Below are 18,584 nucleotides of genomic sequence, written 5' to 3'. Positions count from 1 at the left end.
ATACTCAACTCCCATCTTTTATAATCCTCATCAAATCGAAGGAGTTAATTGACTTAAAGTGAGTCGCATGAGTGATGATTTGCATCCACCGTATAGATCATCTCATCAAATCATTGTCAGGCTACTTTAGATAGATTAGTACTCATTTGTGAAGAAGTCAAACCACAACCATCTTTCAATGAATATGGGCTGATGCACCTCACTTTTAGCTGATAGTCATCTCTCAACGATCTAATCGTATCATATAGCTCACAACCAAATCTATAGAAACATCCTGAAACCAGTCTAGAATACCTGTTTGAAAAGGCCCTGCCTTCTATCGTGAGTGAACCGATCCATCTATTCAGTTGTTTGCCTTGATGGTTCATCTTTTGTCTACCCTTGATCGTACCATCTTTTAATTACTTCTGCTGTGCAATGAAACGAGTCTAGAACCCTCCTTTCGATTCTCACCTGTTCATGTACCCTTGCGACATTGCCCTTATCACCATCATCGTGCTCATGATAGTGATCGGTGGAAGCGGCAATGGATGTGTTGCTTTATAGTCTGTGCAATAATGCTGCTTCACGCCCAGACCTTCCCTCATGTTTTTTGATTCCATCTCCGTTAACCTCGTCCCTGATTTGTCCATGTTACAACTCGTTCTTTCTCAAGTGGGGTACAGAGATGCAGCTGTCTGTGTGAGTGGGGAAGAAGAGGAAAGAAAGACTAGACCAGACCTAACGGAACGGAGACGAGATGAGATGAACCTTGCTTTCAATCTACTTTAAGTTTATAGTTGTTGTGTGTTATCATGGCTTTCTGGCTTTTAGCTTTGAGCTAATCCAAACTCTTCTAATCCATCTTAACTCTAGTCGAATTTATAGATTGGACCGACCCCGCCAACCATTCCGAATACGAACAAGATCATTTGTATTCACTAACACTGTGTATACGTCGTCATCCCCACTTTGGTCCAGTGGCAACAGACAGAAACAATAAAAACGTTGAAACCCACCCATCCTTTACGATTCATAGAGCATACACTGGAATCAGAATCGGTACCGAACCGAGAGAAACGATCTAAATATATTCTCCTACAGTCGTAACATACCTACAATCCAACCCGAAACATTCTTTAAAAACAGAGATCGTCGGAGACTGTAAACTGCTATTGTACTTTTTTAGTATACGTACTAAGTTTAGTCGTCTGAAGTCATATTTGGTGAGTTCCTCTTCCCCTTCTGGTCTATCTCAACCATCCGATCCGATGGATATCAGATTCGATGGAGAGAGATGCTATGCCTGAACCATCCTTTGAGTGGCTTTCGGTGAATGAGATGGTGTCGAATCCTAGTGCAAAGCCTCTATCTCAGCGAAAGTGGAGAGAGGAATGTTCGGGACCCGAAGTGGTACTGAATGAAGATGGGGGTTATGAACCAGGATGAGGACGAGGACGAGGTTGGACACTCCTTTCGCTTCTTTTTCGTATCCTCTGTTGAGATAATTTTCGTTTCGCATCTACATTTACTTTGATACCCTACCCTGGTCTCGGACGATGTGGGATTCCCTGTCCGTTATTGGACCTATTTTGCTATTTGTGACCCTTGGCTTGTTACTATCCTTTGGACTATTGGTGATTGCCGCACAGCCCACATACCTCCTCTTGGCTTTGGTAATCTCCTTTTCGCATCACTGTATCCTGTAATGAGTTCATGACGCCGTCGTGACCGGACATTTATCTGTCCATCACCATCACCATCAAAAGTAGATTCATCATCCATCAATCACAATCGAATCATAATCCAATTTGTCTCTCACTGTTGTTGTATGTCTCTGACAGTCACACATCTGCTCGTGCTCTCTCTTCCTTCCTTTTCCCCCTTTTGCCTCTTTCGAATCTACTCTACTTCATAACTTAGACCCTCCCTCCTCAACATATCCTGCGCCACCGTCAACCATCACTTGTCGTTCTTGTTGGTGATATCCCTTTCTATCCTGACACCATTGATACATATCTAATACATATAACCGATCTCCACTCCTGTTCCGATTCTTCATATCCTGTTTTCCTCATATCCATGGATCTTGACTTGTTCACCTTTTGATCATCACATCACAGTCTCTTGATCAGATCGTCCATCATTGTACTTCGGCTTTCAATCTAAATTGCATTCTTGTTTCATCGCTGACTTGGTGTTTTGACTCTTCTTCGATTTTAATATAAAATTATTCGCTCGATCTTCACCACTTGCTCGATCTTCGACATCCCCTTCATCACATCCTCCCACACACTCCTGTATTCCTTTCGATCTCGCCTATGTTCATCCACCCGCTAAATCTAGATAAAAAGTCACCAGACTCTTCTTCCCAGTCGGTGGTGAACTTAATATCTCTCTCGCTCTTTTGAGTGATTATCTCATCCCTCGATTACAACATACACCTCTTCCCCTACAAGCACATTCAATGATCCATAATTCATCTTCACCGTTATAGTACCAGCCTTCGTCTCTCATTCCGTACACATTCAAAATCGGACCCGGTGGCAACGTTAACTTCACCTCAGCTATCTCAGAGTACGACTTATTGGAAACACCCTTCTACAGCTATCCTGCCACTTCACTTCTTCCCAGTCTGTCACTCTCCATGTCATTTGTCCCTAAACCACCTGCGAGCCATCATCATTCGGCGTCATACACCTACGGAACAAGTGAATCTCAATCTCAGTTCGCTTCGGGCGTTTCACAAGAGTGAGTGGAATTGTCTCTCTTCAGTTTCCTCTGTCCGATTGCCCAAACGTCCCAACCTGCATCTCGACCTTCCAGAAAGGCAATACGATTGACACTGTCATGTGTTTGTTTACGCCCTCATCCTTCCTTCTCTTTCTTCTCCCTTTTTTGTCGTGATCTTACCATCTTTCCTCTCTTGATAAAGTTCCTGAACCTTATTTCAGTATAATCAAATCATATAGATCACCTGCTGATCGTTTTCATTTTCTTCCTTCTCCCCTTCAGACGAAGTACCGCATCCCCCACTCAACCTAGTGGACCGAATCCCAATCAACTTTACAATTGGCCACCCAAGAATCCCAGTCCTGTGCCACCGCTATCACTTCAATCGTTCGTGCTCCCTCCCCTGTTAAGCATCTTGACAAGTCTCAATACTGAAGCTAATATCTTTGCAAGTAGAAATTCAATTTCCTCACCTTCCGCTCACGTTCATATCGGTCAACAACCTAACACCATGCAACAATCTCATTACAGTCCAACTCAGACCTTACCTCAGGTCCAACCTCATTATGGTCCTACGCCAACAACCACCTCATCTTCAGCCCCGAACATGATGTTGCCACCCTTACGATTGGCCAGTCACAACGACCCGAGAATCAATCCTCCATACGCGAGCTCAGCTCCCCCACCATTGAATAACAATCATTATGGTTATTCGTATCCCACCATGAACCAGTATTCCCCTTATCAAAGACCTTCAACCTACTATACCGGTGGCCACATCACTCAGAACTCCACCTCGTCTTCTGCCGGATCCGAACTATGGACACCACTATCTGCTACTCCTTCCGGTGGTTATCCAATGTTCAATAGCAGTAACACTCAATCGAACAGCAATGGAGGTACTCCGACTTTTGGAGCTCAACCACCGCCTCATCAACCTAATACACCCAGCACGATTCAACCTTCTGCATTTCCCTCTTGGCAGCCTACTTCGGACTTGCGAAGCAGGATAGATGGGAATGGAAGTAATGGTCAAGGCACGATATCACCTCTAGGTATTTTGGGCGGTGGTGAGAATAGTTTAAGGTTAACCGATAGAAGATCAAGTACACCAGGTGGTCAGAGCTCTACCACTGCTGGAGGTGGGAATGGGGAACGATGGGACAGACCAAGTTTGGGTTTATCTCCTGATAACTCTGATAGACTATCGACAAGCGACGAAGAGAAACCGAAGATAACAAAGAAAGGTAAAGGTGGTACTGGTAGTGGTACCGACGAACCTGGTGGTAATGAGATTATATCATTTACGACTGATGCTGAGGTCAAGCAGACTCCCGAGGTGAGCTAGATATTTTCCCTGACATGTACCGTATATAGCTGATCATCTTCTGCATGCCTCTACACACAGCTCAAAAGGATGTGCTTCAACTGTACCAATAAATCGCCACCTAGCTGGCGGAAATCACTTCTTCACCCAGGTAAAATCGTAAGTCTTACCAAGGTTCCCATTCTCCGCTTGGATCGGGTGGTTGACTGACATGCTTTACCTGACTATTATAGCTATGCAATAAATGTGGTATCTTTGAAAGAACCCATCATAAGCCGAGACCACCACAGAACGATGATCAGAAATTAAGAAAACAGACTCTTGTTCCTGGTCTTACCACTGGATCGTATCGAAGGGAAATTCCACCTCAGTTACAGGTCATGAGAGATGATAGTGATGGAAGTCCCGCACCTCTCTCACCGTGTAAGTTGGATAAGTTCTGCTCTTGACTATCATTATATTCATGAAACAAAGCTCTTCAGCTGGCAACGTAATGGGAAAAAGCTGATGTATACTCCCGCTACAGACTCCAATGTACCCTCTCAAGCTACGCCTGTATCAGCTACTTTCCAATTCCCATCAAGCTATAAGTCACCTTCATCAACACTACTCCCCTCGTCCGGACCGTCAAGTACTGGACCTCGAAAGTTCATAAGCTCGGGAATGTGGGACCAAACTTCCCCATCCTCCCATTCACATCTGCTCAACACTCCCGTATCTTCGTTGTCAGCCACGACTCTAGATGGAGGTGATTATTCGTCTTCATCGCCTATCAGAGGTGTAGGCGTGGGAGTAGGATATCACGGACACGGCTCATCACCTTATGCTCATGCTTATGCAAATCGAAGGACGTACTCGCATCCTGTCAGAGTCAGTCCCATTATGCCTTCCTCCGCTGGTCCAATATCCCAATTCAATCAATTTAACAACAACTATAATAATCACAATATCAATAATGGATTTGATTCTCCTGGAAATTGGAATTCCACGAGAAGACATTCCGACGTTCAACTATTACCATCTCTATCTTCGTCTTCGTCTGCTAACTCCCTATCTCAATCGAACAATCAAGAACTACAAGTCGGAGGTTCGGCAGATGGTCAATCACAATCCCAAGTATCGATCAACGATATGAATAATACAGATAGTAGGAATGGAAATGGTTGCGTGGTGAAGTCTGAACAAGTCTAATAACTTACGATGGATTTGGCAATTGTACATAACGACGAATAAACGAACATTGAATGTACATAAACGACTGGACCATCAACGAATTTGAAGATCAATTTAAACAAACATCATACACGAATCTCTCTGCTCATCAAGGACATTTGTTCTTTATTTTCAGCTCTTTCTTTCTTTCTGGTTCTGGAAGTCTATCGTTATTACTTTATATGATATCGCCTCCTTAATATGCTAAATTTTCATTTTACACTCTTTTTGGAATCTTGACTTGGCTTAACTTTGAGCGATGAACCTCGTCTTGTCGCGATTTTTTTTCTTCTCTTTACTAAATTTGGATACGATATATCTATATGTATTATTCGACTTTCGTTAGTTATTATGGTACAATACTTAGTTACGATAGCGAACACGTGAATATATGCGGTTAGATGAATTTATGATGATCAACAATACACTGTGCTGATCTCGATCTAGTTCAATTGGATCTTGCCATTATGATCTGACTTACTCTGTGGGTGTTTGTATGCGTATATCCAATTCATGTTGTATGCGAATGTATGAATCATAAGTGCAAATAAATACTTGTGAACATTTTTTATCAAATCTTTTATCTTTTATCTTTTATCTAAATAATAATAGAATCATCATTAAAAAGCAAGGTTGAGCTTGATACCCTTTCTCTACCTCTATAACACCATCCACCTTCATCTGACAAACTACATCTACAACAACATCCCATCCCATCCCATCTCACAGTATTTCATCCCATCAACAGTTAGTTACCTGATCACATACCCAATCAAACTCAACTAAGCGGTAGGAGCAGAAGGAGTAGGATTCCAAGGTCCGGCATCTGATAAACTACATCCACCAGGGCAATTACATTTCCCACCCAAATCCGTAGGCAGGTTCTCTTCAGGGATGTATTGGAGTAATTCCGTCTTGTAATTCTTACCTAGGATATGGATCTTACGGACTGTGGCTTCGTCTAACCATGGTTTGATTAATGACCAGACGGTCGAGAAAAGGTATGGTGCCTATATACACGCATGGTGAAAAAAAACCACGTCAATATTGATATGATCAGTTCGAGGACGAGCCTGAAACTTACGTTGATGATGAACATGTGTCCCATGGTTTCAGGCTAAGAAGCAGTGAAAAAAAAAAGAATAAGCAAATGATGGTCAGCTAATTATTCACATCCCTTTGTATCTTAATTCTGATCACTTCGTTTGACGTTATCTCGCCGAGCGTCGAGTAGGAGGTAACACGTACGTCTGGATAGAAGCAAACGAATCATCAGCTGGAATGCTCGACCAGTGCCAGATCACACACTCACAGTTGTTTTGTCCGATTGAACTGGCCGCGCCAACGTAGTCTTTCACTATGACACGAATATGAACATTAGCCTATTGAACTATTTGCAGATCGTATTGTTTCCACTTTATTTCTCTGCCGTTTCGTTCTTCTGCACAGTAGCAAGTTCCTCAACCACCATCACTCCAGACACATCCACTCGGTAATAACTTCCATCCTTCCATCCTTCCATCCACCAATCCTTCTCTCTTCTCTCCTAAATATACCATCTCAAAACCCAAACTCAAACCCAAAACTCACCTTTATAGAAACTACTGATACCAGCATTATACAAATCCAAAATCGTACAAGAGGTCTCCACCAACTGACCAGCCTCCTTTGAACAAGCTGGTAATCTCGATTTCAAGAATTTCTCATATTCATGAACCAAATGATGTAATTGTCTATCTTGAGTGGTCAAGGCGTACAACTTGCTTATATCGAGTTTACCCAATTGTTCGATGTATATCGGTCTACCATCTTTATCGGTCTTGTGGTAGAATTGAGGATAATATTTGTTGACTTCTCTTTGTTCGGGGTAATCGTAGCCGTTCCTAGTGACATGTGGGGTATTAGCAAAGGTGAAGTAGCTTATGATCCGGTTTATATATGTAAGAATGGATGGTTTGATAGAATGGGATGAAACGGAGGATACAAGGATTAAAGATAGATCGGATAGATATACAGGGTACAGCTCCCACATTACGGACCACCACCCCACACAAAGATTGGATCGTCATTATACCATACCACCTGTCCTTCACCATCCATCCTTGCCAACCCCACTCAAAGCAACGTCGTATAAGATATGGTCCTATGAGCAAAGCAGGACTCACGCAGCGATATCGTCAGCTCCAAATTCCTTTCTCCACTTTTCATTATTGTTCCACATCAATTTAGCTTTTGGTATATCGAACTTTCTCGCTCTCAAGAATCTCAACAGAGTTTGATCATCGAATCTGTCGTATCCTAACTTGGCTACTACTTCATCTCTGTTGGCTGGGATGGACCCCTCGGCGGTGAGTTCTTCTCTGAATTTGGTCAAGGTGGCTTGTTGAGATTGGGAACTGTATCGTGTACAAACAACATATCAACAGATTGATATGGACAACATGATATGGCTGGTTACAGCTACAGCTACATGAGGAGGTTGATACACTTACAGATGTCCTGGGTGACCTGATAATGGATCGTTGGCGGCAGGAGCAGACTACAAAGGGATCAGAGGGTTAAGGTGTTGGCACCATTATCGTCATCATCACTACCGTTCAGATCGGTTGTGCTCGTGTGGTCGTAGGGTAAGAGGCTCACCATTGTTAATGATCAATCTATATAGTGAGAGTCAAGTGAGCAGAGCAATGAGAGATGGTGGGAGTGTCGTATGATATGATGTAGCTGTGTATGCTATGTAATGTCGAATTGAATGATATGACGATGATGTATGATGAGGTCAAAGTGTTGAGGTGAGTGTCTCTCGCTGGGAGTAAAGTGGTATGCTGCCAGGTGTATGTATAGGCTTGTGATATGATGTGACGCGCGTAATACAATTCCTAAACAGGATAAATGACTGGAAATACATTACAAGGGATATTCACACACTGGCTAATGGGACATTTTGATCCCGCTAATTGAGGCTCAGCGATCGAGAGATCAATTCAAGGTAAAAACAAACAACAAACGAGGGACGAGCGCGACTACCATCGAGAGAGAACGAGACACAAGACACAGCAGCATATTCATCATTCATTTCCATACCATACAACATAATAGCATATCACAGAGTCACAGACCACAGATCACACAGCTATCATCCTATATCCAGAGCATCGCTTTGCCATCCGTTGCAAGTACAAACACCGACTCCCTTCCCCTTTCATATTCAATCTGATCTCAATCTCGTCATTCGATTCACTCCGCTCAGCCATCCAATAACCCCTGATCACCATGGCATACCTTGGCAGACCTTCAGGAGGGGATTCACCGTTCGCAATCGGAGATCGAGCAATGAGAGATACATCATCACCTCAGCCTCCTTCTCAGAGGAATCCTACACCTAGACAACAGCAGAACATGCCACCTCCAGGGGGGTTCATGGCCACACCATCTCCGTACGGTTCGGCAAGCGACGAAGCTAGGAGGAGGTACGAGGAGAGATACGCTAAGAAGAGAGCAGAAGAAGCTGCAAAAGCTCAAGCTCAAGCTAACCCCCCTCCCCCTCAACAACAACAACAACAGCAATATCATCAACCTCCTCCTCCCCAACAACAACAGCAACAGCAATACCATCAACCACCTCCGCAGAACCACCGTCCACCCGGTTCAGGAGGATACAACCAACAGCCAGGTGGATATAATGGTCCACCGCCTCCCAGACAACAGTACACTTCCCCACCACCTCAATCTCAACAACAGGGCGGGTTCGATCCTCGTCAACAACAACAATTCCACCAACAGCAAGGTGGACCACCTGGTCAAGGTCAAGGTGGATATGGTCAAAGACCCAATTCCATGGGTCGTCCTCCACAGGGATATCAACAGCAGCAGCAACAACAAGGTCCACCACCTCAACAACAACAGAGATGGAGTCAAAACCAATATAACCAACCACCCCCGCCTCAACAGCAACAGCAACAGCAACAACAACAACAATGGCAACAATCACAAAGTCCACCTCCCGCACCTCCTCAACAACAGCAACAGCAAGGTGCGGATGATGCTGAGCTGCAGAGAATGTAAGTACATTGATTGCCTATCTCTTCCGACTATATGTTCAGCCCACGCAGCCTAGTTTCTCACCGATATACTACAAGGAGGGTGTCAGCTGATCGAGTATCGACATGGATGCAGGTTCTCTCAATTCGACTCGTCCCGAACCGGTGATCTCAGTGCATATGACCTGCAAAGATTGTTAGCGAAAGATACGATGATGGATGCTAGGGAGGATGCAGTCAAGATGGTGAGTTAAGAGTATAGTGTATACCATAATAAAGGATGAGCTGACGACATGTGTGAATTGTAAACTCCCATTAGCTAATGAGTGAGTTTGCCCGACTCATGATCTGGGTCCAAGGGGACGAATGAATTTGTACACTGATATTCATACTTGATACCTAAAGACATCTTCGACACTGATAAATCCGGCACAATCAATTTCATGGAATTCGAGGGATTGTACAGATACATCCAGGTGAGATAGTCCATTCAATCATCCATCATAACCCCCCAGTTTGATGCTGACCTGACCATCTTTTTATTTCTCTTCCTCAATCTTTTTCGAATATTGTCCAATCACGCATTACCCTCCGTTTACGTAGGATTGGCACGGTATCTTCCGTCGATTCGATCGTGACAACTCCGGCTTAATCGATCGTAAAGAATTGCACAACGCCCTCTTAGGATTTGGGTTCTCCTTACCTAAAGAGATGGTCATTCTGTTAGAAAAGAGATTCGCTCCTCCACCTACGTCAGTCAACAGCCAGCAAAATAAGGGAATAAGTTTCGATAGGTTTTTGATGGCTTGTGTGACTGTCAAACATTATACGGAAGGGTTCAGGAGGTGAGTAATGATAGAATATAAGACATAAGTCGGACAGATGAACTGATCATTTCATATTCTGATAATATACTAGACTCGATACGAATGGTCAAGGTCATATAACAATAGATTACAATCAATTTGTAAGTCTGATCTCCTCCTACTGCCGAACCGGACCTACGATCCTCGTACGGTGCATACAGCTGAAGCTGACTTTGTTGTCATTGATTACAGATGGAGTTGGTCCTTGATGCGCCTAGTTAGAGTATGCAATTTGGGACGAAGAGGAGAAATGGAAATGGCTATGGCTATGGAATTTTGTGTATCGACGTCGGACCGAGATCGGGAGAACGAACGATCGGTTGATCATTGCTCATCATCATATTGAACTGTCAGATAAATATCATATCATTCTTACTAAATCGTTACGCTTAATGACATTCTCATCATTACGTTCATGTATTATTCTATATCTGATGAATTGGCTTTTCATTTCTCATTGTTTTTTCCTCATCATTCCAACAAATCCTGTTACAAGATCCGCCACTGAGGTGATCATCTCCAGTTCTTTATAAAATAGCCTGAGCATTAGGAGGCGTAGCTATACCTCGCTCAACGTTCAATCCCATACTAGTCAAGAAGAAGGTCCATCTACCTAATTTCTGACATTGTTTGGACAATTCACGTAAATCGAATAACTCTCCTATGGGTAATCCCCATCCGGCTAGGAAAACTTGATGACATGAGAGTTCACCCGGGGCAGTAGGCCAAGTTTCGTATGATGGGCTGTTGGACATGTGAAGTACAAGTCAGTCAGGATCCTAGGATCCTAGGATCTTGAGATAGACATAATCATATTACATCATACTGATGTGTTACACACTAAACAAAACTTACCAATCACTTGCAACAGCTGCGATCCCATTGTCCCAATGCCACTTGTACAGCTCCTCATCAGCTTTCACACCGCAACTTTCATTTTTCTCCCTTTTCCTCAAAGCCTCTCTTTCTTGTTGGCTTTGAGAAAGTATAGCTTCGGTATATCCCGTCCTTACTAGGAGTATATCACCTGGTTCGATGAGCACGCCATACTCTTCTGCACATTCTTTGAGGGTCGATACGGGGATAGGATCCGAGTTGGAGAATGGTTCGATAGATGGGAGGTTGTGTTTGGAAAGGTATAAGGGGATGTCCAGTAGATGAGCTCGGGATGTTATGGGTTTTTCGGCGTAATCTATACCATAGATATAAAATCATCAATATTCTTGTCCATACAGGCTGCAGTTCGGAGTGATCGAAGATCAGACTCACTGTGTATACCATATTTCTTGATTGTCAAATTACTAGCTTCCTTGATATCCATCCCACCATAAAAACTATGTCCACATCAATAATGGAAAAGAACATTAGCTATACTGAAATATCGCCTATTTACTTACACTTACGAGCACCCATCTGAATGAAAGTATGAGGCAAGGTGGGACTCACGTGAATCTACCTTCCTCTGGCCAATTCTGGTAAGCATAATGTCTGAAACCATCCCATTGAGTCGAGCATTGAGTATTGAAATGTAAGATATCGTCATTGGAATGTCCAGAGCATTTACTATAAATTGCAATTCACAGGATCAAATTCACTGCCATGATCGGAAGATGATTATGATTAGCCACTTACATCTCATGTTCCATAGGTGATCTAGAGGCATGAACAGGGAAGAACGATAATGGTAGACTACAACGAGGACAACATATGTTAACACATTGCATTGGATTGTATCAAATGGCATCGGGTCGATCTGATATGCGATCAATCACTGATACCCACTTGAGATTTACTACTATCCCTTCTGTAATCGTATCCTTACCACTCTTGATGCTTTGAGGAGTAATCAAGTTCAATCTTCCTTTTTCATCTTGACCACCTTCATCTTGTCCGTATAGACCCCAAGCGTTTAGGGGTGGTCCGGACTTGTTGATTGGCAAAGAAGAGTATGGTGGGTAGGTGGTCATCTCTCCTGATAGATATCCTTGTATCCTTGTATCGATGATCAGATTGGGATGTAGAGCGATGAAAGAAAGCAGGAGACTACTCGTAGTGCTGAGCTGACACTGGTGGACATCCATGGATCCATGGATCGAGTGATGCGATGCGATGACGATTTCGAACCGGATACTCGTAGATCTTGTGTTTCCGTTGGAATTCCCATCACCACATGGAAGAATTATCTTATCGCCTTCAGATTATCTATGTGTATTTGTGTACGAGTCAGGATTTCCGGTCGTCGTTCACAGTCGTCGGATGTGACAAGGCAAAGTATCAATGCACTCACTGACTTCCCTTTGCGGAGACTTTGCATAGTCATCCAAAAGACACACAATATATTGGCAGATCGATTTACTCGTTTCAACCGATGCCATGTGCATCATCACTGGCTTCATTTGTGCCATTTGTGTGGTCAGGTTGACAAAGAAGGCGGTCGACGATTCAAGTGGAAACATCTCAAAGGAGCTTCTCATCTGACTATTATGGAGTAATGGCTGACCCTTCTTAAAACCTATGAAATACCAAATACCCTCTCCTTCTTGAGAGGTTGATCGGACTGATCCCGCCATTATAATCGACATATCCCAAAAGTCCATTGAGACTTGTACCTTGAACACTGCTCTTTTATGAGCACGAAATCGAAGGAGATAGCTGGACTCAATATCGATATGACTTGACTCGAGACCTCGTCTTATCGTCCACCAACGATTTTTTAAGTACCATACGAACCCTCCACAGTAAATTTCTTGAAGAGTTGGAAATAGATTGGCCGGATGCTGAACGATTCAAGGAAGAGTTCGACAATGTTGAAAGAGGATTGAAATGGGTGATAGCACACGGTCTATCTATAGATGACGACAAGGTCGATTTGAGGAGGTTACTGACTCATTGTGAAGATGAGTGGACAATCATGGATCTATATGAGCGTTTGAGCAAAGCTAATGACCTGACTCAGCAAATGTTCTCTGCTCAAACGAAAATGATGTATCCGAATGCATACCCTTCTTCAAGGTATGGTGAATCGTCCTTTCAGAGTCAATATAGAATCACGCTCGAAGATATGTTTCGGGCGCAGAGTGATGTACTGAGGCGAAGACACAACTACAGGAATATTATACCCCAGCTCTCGGAGGAACATGAGATGGTCACCTCGTATAGGGAATGGGATGATATGAAGACGGAAGTGAAAAGAAGGGGATTGGTCGATAGATTACCTGATGGTTATATGAGACCTATAGTAGATAACTTCACTACTGTGTAGTGAAAGATTGACGTACCGAACGGTCATCGTAGATATGTAGATAAAAACAAGTCCCTTTGCTCGTTGACGTGAAGGTAAGGCCCATCATGATCATTGTCTTCATGTATACAATTGCGGGTACAAGATGGTTCATGGATTGTCACCCAACTTCTGACTGTAACCGAAGTTATGCGAATAACGGTGGACGAAGATCACTTCACTCACTCGCCGCGGCAATCGGTGATAACATATCACCGAAACTCTGCCACCCACCATATCACCGATGTCACTCAGGCGCTATTCGCCGCTTCTGTGAGCTTGTTGAGTTTTTGAGATGTGTGTGTGCATGGGAGATGGTATTGCAGCCAGCAGAGCATTGGATTGCTTGCTTGCTTGGTGGTGCAGTGCAATCCTATCGTATCGATCATTGTTGATATCGGTGTTAGAGATCATCCTATACCTTCTTCAACCATCAACACTAAAAACTCGTAAGCTCAGCCTTTTGGTAGCACACATAAGAAAGAAGGAGAGGAACTGACCTGTCTGCTCATTTGTTATCTTCCTTCTTGCTCGACGTTCGATCCATTGATCAATCTATCAACAAAATCGCCAAACATCCTTCTCATACCAACAACAACACCATACACGTACACTTGTAGATTAAAATGAAGGACATCTCTTCCGTTGAGACTTTGACCGTTCCAGAGGGTGTCACCGTCGCCCTCAAGGCTAGAAACATCACTGTTGAAGGTCCCAGAGGAAAGATCACAAAGAATGTCGGTCACATCCAAATGGATATCCAACTTGTGAGTGTGCTCTCGGATGGAATGATATAAGATGCAAGTGGGACATTGGAGATTTTTGGGAAGGAGGCTGGTGGTCAGGTCGGGAAGGGAAGCAGTAGAAGGGATGGGAGAGAGGTTGTACTCGAAGCGTTGGGAGTGAGGTAGATTTAGGCATCATATCGGAAAGGTGGAATAGCAGAATACTGGTTTTCCATCGTGTGGTTACATCTCAATCGTAATCCAAACTTCGATTATGCTATTGAACAATTTGGGGAAGAATCAACAGGGGTTTTGAATGATGTCCTACTTGCATCTAAACAACTTGTCATTCTCAATTTCTCATGAAGGTTTTATGCTGACGAAATTTTCCGCTTTCGTTCAGGTCAAGAAATCCAAGTCTCAACAAGTTGTCTTCACCATCTGGCACGGTGCCCGAAAGCACGTCGCTTGTCTTAGAACCATCAAATCTTTGGTTGAGAACATGATCACCGGTGTCACCAAGGGATTCCTTTACAAGATGAGACTCGTTTACGCGCATTTCCCCATCAACGCTATCCCAGGTGACGGTGGTAAATCCATCCAAATCCGAAACTTCTGTTAGTTTGAGTTAGAGTCTACCTTTCTTTCCCTCGCCTTCCAATTCGACATCGTTACTCTTACTGATAAATATCTTTTTTTTGGATATGTTTAGTGGGCGAGAAATTCGTCCGAGATTGTCCTATGCTCGAAGGTGTGACCGTTGCCATGTCCGATGTCAAGGATGAACTCCTCATCTCCGGTAACGATATCGAGAAAGTTTCCCAATCAGCCGCTTCCATCACCGATAAATGTAGAGTCAAGGAGAAGGATATCCGAAAGTTCTTGGATGGTGAGTTTCCTATCGTGACTACACCTGATGATTCTCATCCATCTGATACATTATGCTTCTCTTTAATTAGGTATCTATATCTCCGAACGAACAACCGTTGTTCAAGAAGAAGTATAAATGCAAATGCAATCAATATCGGTTTCTTTTGATTTTAGGATTTGACTTTTGCATTTGGATTTGGGAAGGGGAGGGAGTTTGTTTCACGTGGGAGTCTCTATTGACGATCACAAAACCTTTTGTCGACGCCTTACGTTTGATAGGATCACCTTGAGAAGTGGTTGAAAGAGGTTTTCCTTATTATCAGATTGTAGACGACGATGTAACATCATTGACGCACAATCTTTCGTTTCCATTTCTCTACTTTGTCACTGATCGGGGTTTTGATACTGATCTGATGCTTGGGGTCCTCGATCTTCAGGAAGGAAGTGACCGAGCCAGAGCTAGGTCGTACTGGGTGTGACTGATGACTTACGACTGACCGGTGTATTTACAGTACAAATGTTGCAATTCCTATTAAGAGCATCCCCTTTCGGATTTCATTGCTTTATGGAGGCATAACATTCCCAACTTCCACCGACGGTCATAGAATATGGGAAACGCCGCGTCCCCGTCAGCCCCATTTCGATTTCGTGATCTGGATTAACTACAGTATCAGCTGCAATCTGACCTGACCTGTCTTGCTAGCACTTTCAGGGGGATAATAGACAGCATCGGTACACAGGACACGTCAAGTGAGGCTATATCAGCTACCAAGTCATTGCATGATGCTCTACTCAATTTTAGGATGAAGTACAGAAGAAGATGAAGCAGTAAAGCATGGAGCAAGGATACTATATAACGGATAATATAACATCGTGACACTCATTGTAAAATTCAAGTCCGCCTATTACCGTTTCTTGCATTCTTCAGAGACTGGAATTCAACATCGAACCTCGACTGAAGATCCTCTGCCGTTCGTTGATCCCATACTTGAATTATATCTGAGTTCCAAGTTGAGATCCCATCCCTCGCCCGTTGTTGAGAGCCCCGCCATGCATCCGAATCACTCTGAATGGAGTAGGAGTATCTATTGAGATAATCGATCCTAGTCTGTCGAACGGCCGTAATCGTCTCTTCGAGTTGATCGATGATACGTGTTTGGCAGATATCATACCCGCTCTGATCGTACATCTCGTCAAGAGCTTGTTCCATACTGAAAATGCAGCGAATCAAGTTGATTTTTCTCCCGTTCTTCAGAATTGGTCGTTTTCTTCTATTTCTTCTGGTCCAATGGCTTCGTGAAGATCAGCCTTGGCTTATACCGATTTGTTTGCTGATGTTTCTAATTCCTTCCCCTTTATATCCCTGCACGTCATTGAATGAAAAAAGAGCATGCCATACTTGAGCAAATGGAAAATTCTTTCATGATGCATCTACAAGAGGAGTGAATGGAAGTAGAAGCTAGAAGAAGAGAAGATCAACAGCTAATTATCGGAATTACCGTGTAATGAATGGAGGTATCGTTCTGCCATCTTCTGCAGTATCACCTGAGACTACGATCTGCGAGGCGTATGAAGGAATGAGGGGATCATGTTGCCACAGTGAAAGTACAAGCGACATCCAAGACTGATTCGATATTGTGAATACTTTGCCAATTGCCGCACATGATATCGCAGTGTGTTGGTTTGTACAGTCCAGTCCCAATCTTCTCTCTCGCCACCATGGGATCTCTTCGATCCCAATTTATTCCGGTGCACCCTCCTCGGCCCTGTCAGTCTGCTAGCGAGGCTACTTCGAATGCCGACGAAAGTCTGACCCTCTGGGTAAAAAAATCAGAAGCAAGAGCTTGGACAAGCTTCGACACATTATTCTGAAGTCCGTAGAAGGGATTGTAATCACATAGGTGGAAAACTCGGACAGACGCCAAGCACAACTTTCCTTCGTCAGCTCGAAAAGAAGTGCCTTCAAGCTGAAAGGGAAGTGGGACGTTCTATCTCTTTTCTCCTGTAGGCTTCTCCTTTCAACTCGCTGCTCGTAAAAGTCACTTCGGGTCTCGTTGTCGTCTTACATCTGTCAAGCTTCTGGATAATCCCTTGTACAAGTCTTCTCAAAAGTTCACCAGCGACAGCTTGATCTTCGCCACTGTGTATGGATGTCCTTCATCTTTCTTCGTCCTGACAATTGAGCAGGTGAATGAGGTAAGTAACTGAGTCGTCAAGCTGTTTAGACGGTCATCATAAGCGAGCTACACAGCATCGTTGACCTGTTACTGCCGTTCCAACATGAATATTTCTTCAGACCTGATGTCAGTAGAATCCCTCAAGAGTGTCGCGCCGACCGAGGTCGAAACTTTCCTCAAGTCGATATATTTGATGGAAAAGAACGTAAAGGAACTGGAAAGATATTCTCAACCATTGGGAGCGTTGCAAATGAGTATGGAAGGGACGCTCGGCAACGAAGAGAAGGGAATGTTAGCCAGGGTATCATCGAGTGATACTTCGTACGATGCTGCCAGGATTTCTGGGGTATACTCATGGTACAAATTGGGTGATCCCAATTGTGTGGAAATACAAAGAGCTTTCCATATTCATTCTCGCAAACAAACTGTAACTAATCAAATGGACAATACGATCTTACCCTATGCGTCTAATTGGTTGAGCGCCGCTTTGGACGAAATCGTCCAAGAAACAAATACCATTTCCGAAAGGCACAGAGAATTTCGTCAAGATCCAGAGGATTGGAAGAGGACAAGGGGGATAGAAGGGTTAGGAAACGTACATCAAGCAATGAGATCGTACAATCAGACTCTCCGGGCCGCCAGGACTTGTTCACAAGCATTGATCAATAAAAGTGTTGATGAACTGCAAGAGTCCAAAGCTGCTATTGTAAACTTGAGTCACATTATGGATCAAGTTTATCTCAACTGGAACGATGATATTGCTCCATACAAGTCTGAGTCGATCCAATTGGCCACACGAATTTTAACTGAGCTGAAAAGCGAATGTGAAGACTTTTTACGTTTGTTTGGATCCGTCCCAGTGTTTAGTATAGGTGACGAACGATCACATTGGGAGAGAGAACTAGCGGCAAGTGGAGATAGGTTGACAACCCTTTACGCGTCAGCTGCAACTCATAAGGAAGAATTGAAAACCCTTTTCTGTATCGTCGAGCCCAATCATGAGTATCGAAATACATGTGAAGCCTGGGGCAAGATCACGGCAGAAGTCAAGAACGCTTTCAAAACATTGAGATCCCGTGGTGCGCAAGGGTCTTCGTTGGATTTGGATGACTTGGCCAGTGTGCTTGACGATCTGTAGATAAATGCAGAGGAATCTCGACATTCAAAGACTCGAGGGTGCCTTGGTTCAGCCACAAGAAGAACTACTGCAAGAATGCACGATAATTTTATATGTCACTATTCAATGTCTCATTTGTAAATATACTGCATTTTGATGCATACAAGTATCTCAATGAGCTACAATGTACTGTTCGTATGTTCTATTGAAAAAAGAAATCGTTTTTTATCCACGATAGTGGCTGCTCAGATTTAACCC

General features: G+C 43.5%; 6 protein-coding genes across 6 annotated transcripts; 4 read left to right on the top strand and 2 right to left on the bottom strand.

The window, feature by feature from the left end:
• Window positions 1-2,626: 2,626 nt before the first annotated feature.
• Window positions 2,627-5,230, top strand: I203_104392 (uncharacterized protein; the record flags this gene model as incomplete). The annotated part of the gene is made up of 5 exons (XM_019144016.1): window positions 2,627-2,730; window positions 2,995-4,051; window positions 4,121-4,198; window positions 4,273-4,462; window positions 4,566-5,230. The coding sequence occupies 5 exons, from the start codon at window positions 2,627-2,629 to the stop codon at window positions 5,228-5,230; spliced, it is 2,094 nt and encodes a 697-aa protein (XP_019007065.1).
• Window positions 5,231-6,033: 803 nt separating this feature from the next.
• Window positions 6,034-7,894, bottom strand: I203_104391 (uncharacterized protein; the record flags this gene model as incomplete). The annotated part of the gene is made up of 7 exons (XM_065517523.1): window positions 6,034-6,261; window positions 6,336-6,368; window positions 6,556-6,608; window positions 6,842-7,134; window positions 7,417-7,647; window positions 7,744-7,790; window positions 7,892-7,894. 7 exons carry the CDS (start codon window positions 7,892-7,894, stop codon window positions 6,034-6,036), a joined length of 888 nt encoding a protein of 295 aa, XP_065374341.1.
• A 630-nt stretch (window positions 7,895-8,524) lies between these two features.
• I203_104390 (uncharacterized protein) lies at window positions 8,525-10,379 on the top strand (the record flags this gene model as incomplete). Its single annotated transcript, XM_065517522.1, has 7 exons — window positions 8,525-9,312; window positions 9,428-9,536; window positions 9,611-9,617; window positions 9,697-9,767; window positions 9,895-10,136; window positions 10,210-10,258; window positions 10,350-10,379. 7 exons carry the CDS (start codon window positions 8,525-8,527, stop codon window positions 10,377-10,379), a joined length of 1,296 nt encoding a protein of 431 aa, XP_065374340.1.
• A 305-nt stretch (window positions 10,380-10,684) lies between these two features.
• On the bottom strand, window positions 10,685-12,124 carry I203_104389 (uncharacterized protein; the record flags this gene model as incomplete). The annotated part of the gene is made up of 6 exons (XM_019144019.1): window positions 10,685-10,901; window positions 11,013-11,349; window positions 11,427-11,491; window positions 11,604-11,720; window positions 11,790-11,846; window positions 11,940-12,124. The coding sequence occupies 6 exons, from the start codon at window positions 12,122-12,124 to the stop codon at window positions 10,685-10,687; spliced, it is 978 nt and encodes a 325-aa protein (XP_019007068.1).
• Window positions 12,125-14,063: 1,939 nt separating this feature from the next.
• On the top strand, window positions 14,064-15,168 carry I203_104388 (60S ribosomal protein uL6; the record flags this gene model as incomplete). Its single annotated transcript, XM_019144020.1, has 4 exons — window positions 14,064-14,204; window positions 14,566-14,779; window positions 14,875-15,051; window positions 15,122-15,168. 4 exons carry the CDS (start codon window positions 14,064-14,066, stop codon window positions 15,166-15,168), a joined length of 579 nt encoding a protein of 192 aa, XP_019007069.1.
• Window positions 15,169-17,312: 2,144 nt separating this feature from the next.
• Window positions 17,313-18,347, top strand: I203_104387 (uncharacterized protein; the record flags this gene model as incomplete). The annotated part of the gene is made up of 1 exon (XM_019144021.1): window positions 17,313-18,347. The coding sequence occupies one exon, from the start codon at window positions 17,313-17,315 to the stop codon at window positions 18,345-18,347; it is 1,035 nt and encodes a 344-aa protein (XP_019007070.1).
• Window positions 18,348-18,584: the final 237 nt, after the last annotated feature.

The sequence above is a fragment of the Kwoniella mangroviensis genome (genome assembly GCF_000507465.2).
Source record: "Kwoniella mangroviensis CBS 8507 chromosome 1 map unlocalized Ctg01, whole genome shotgun sequence".
Classification (NCBI taxonomy): domain Eukaryota; kingdom Fungi; phylum Basidiomycota; class Tremellomycetes; order Tremellales; family Cryptococcaceae; genus Kwoniella; species Kwoniella mangrovensis.
The sequence above is the reverse complement of the archived record's forward strand: the minus strand, read 5'-3'. Positions and strand labels throughout refer to the sequence as shown.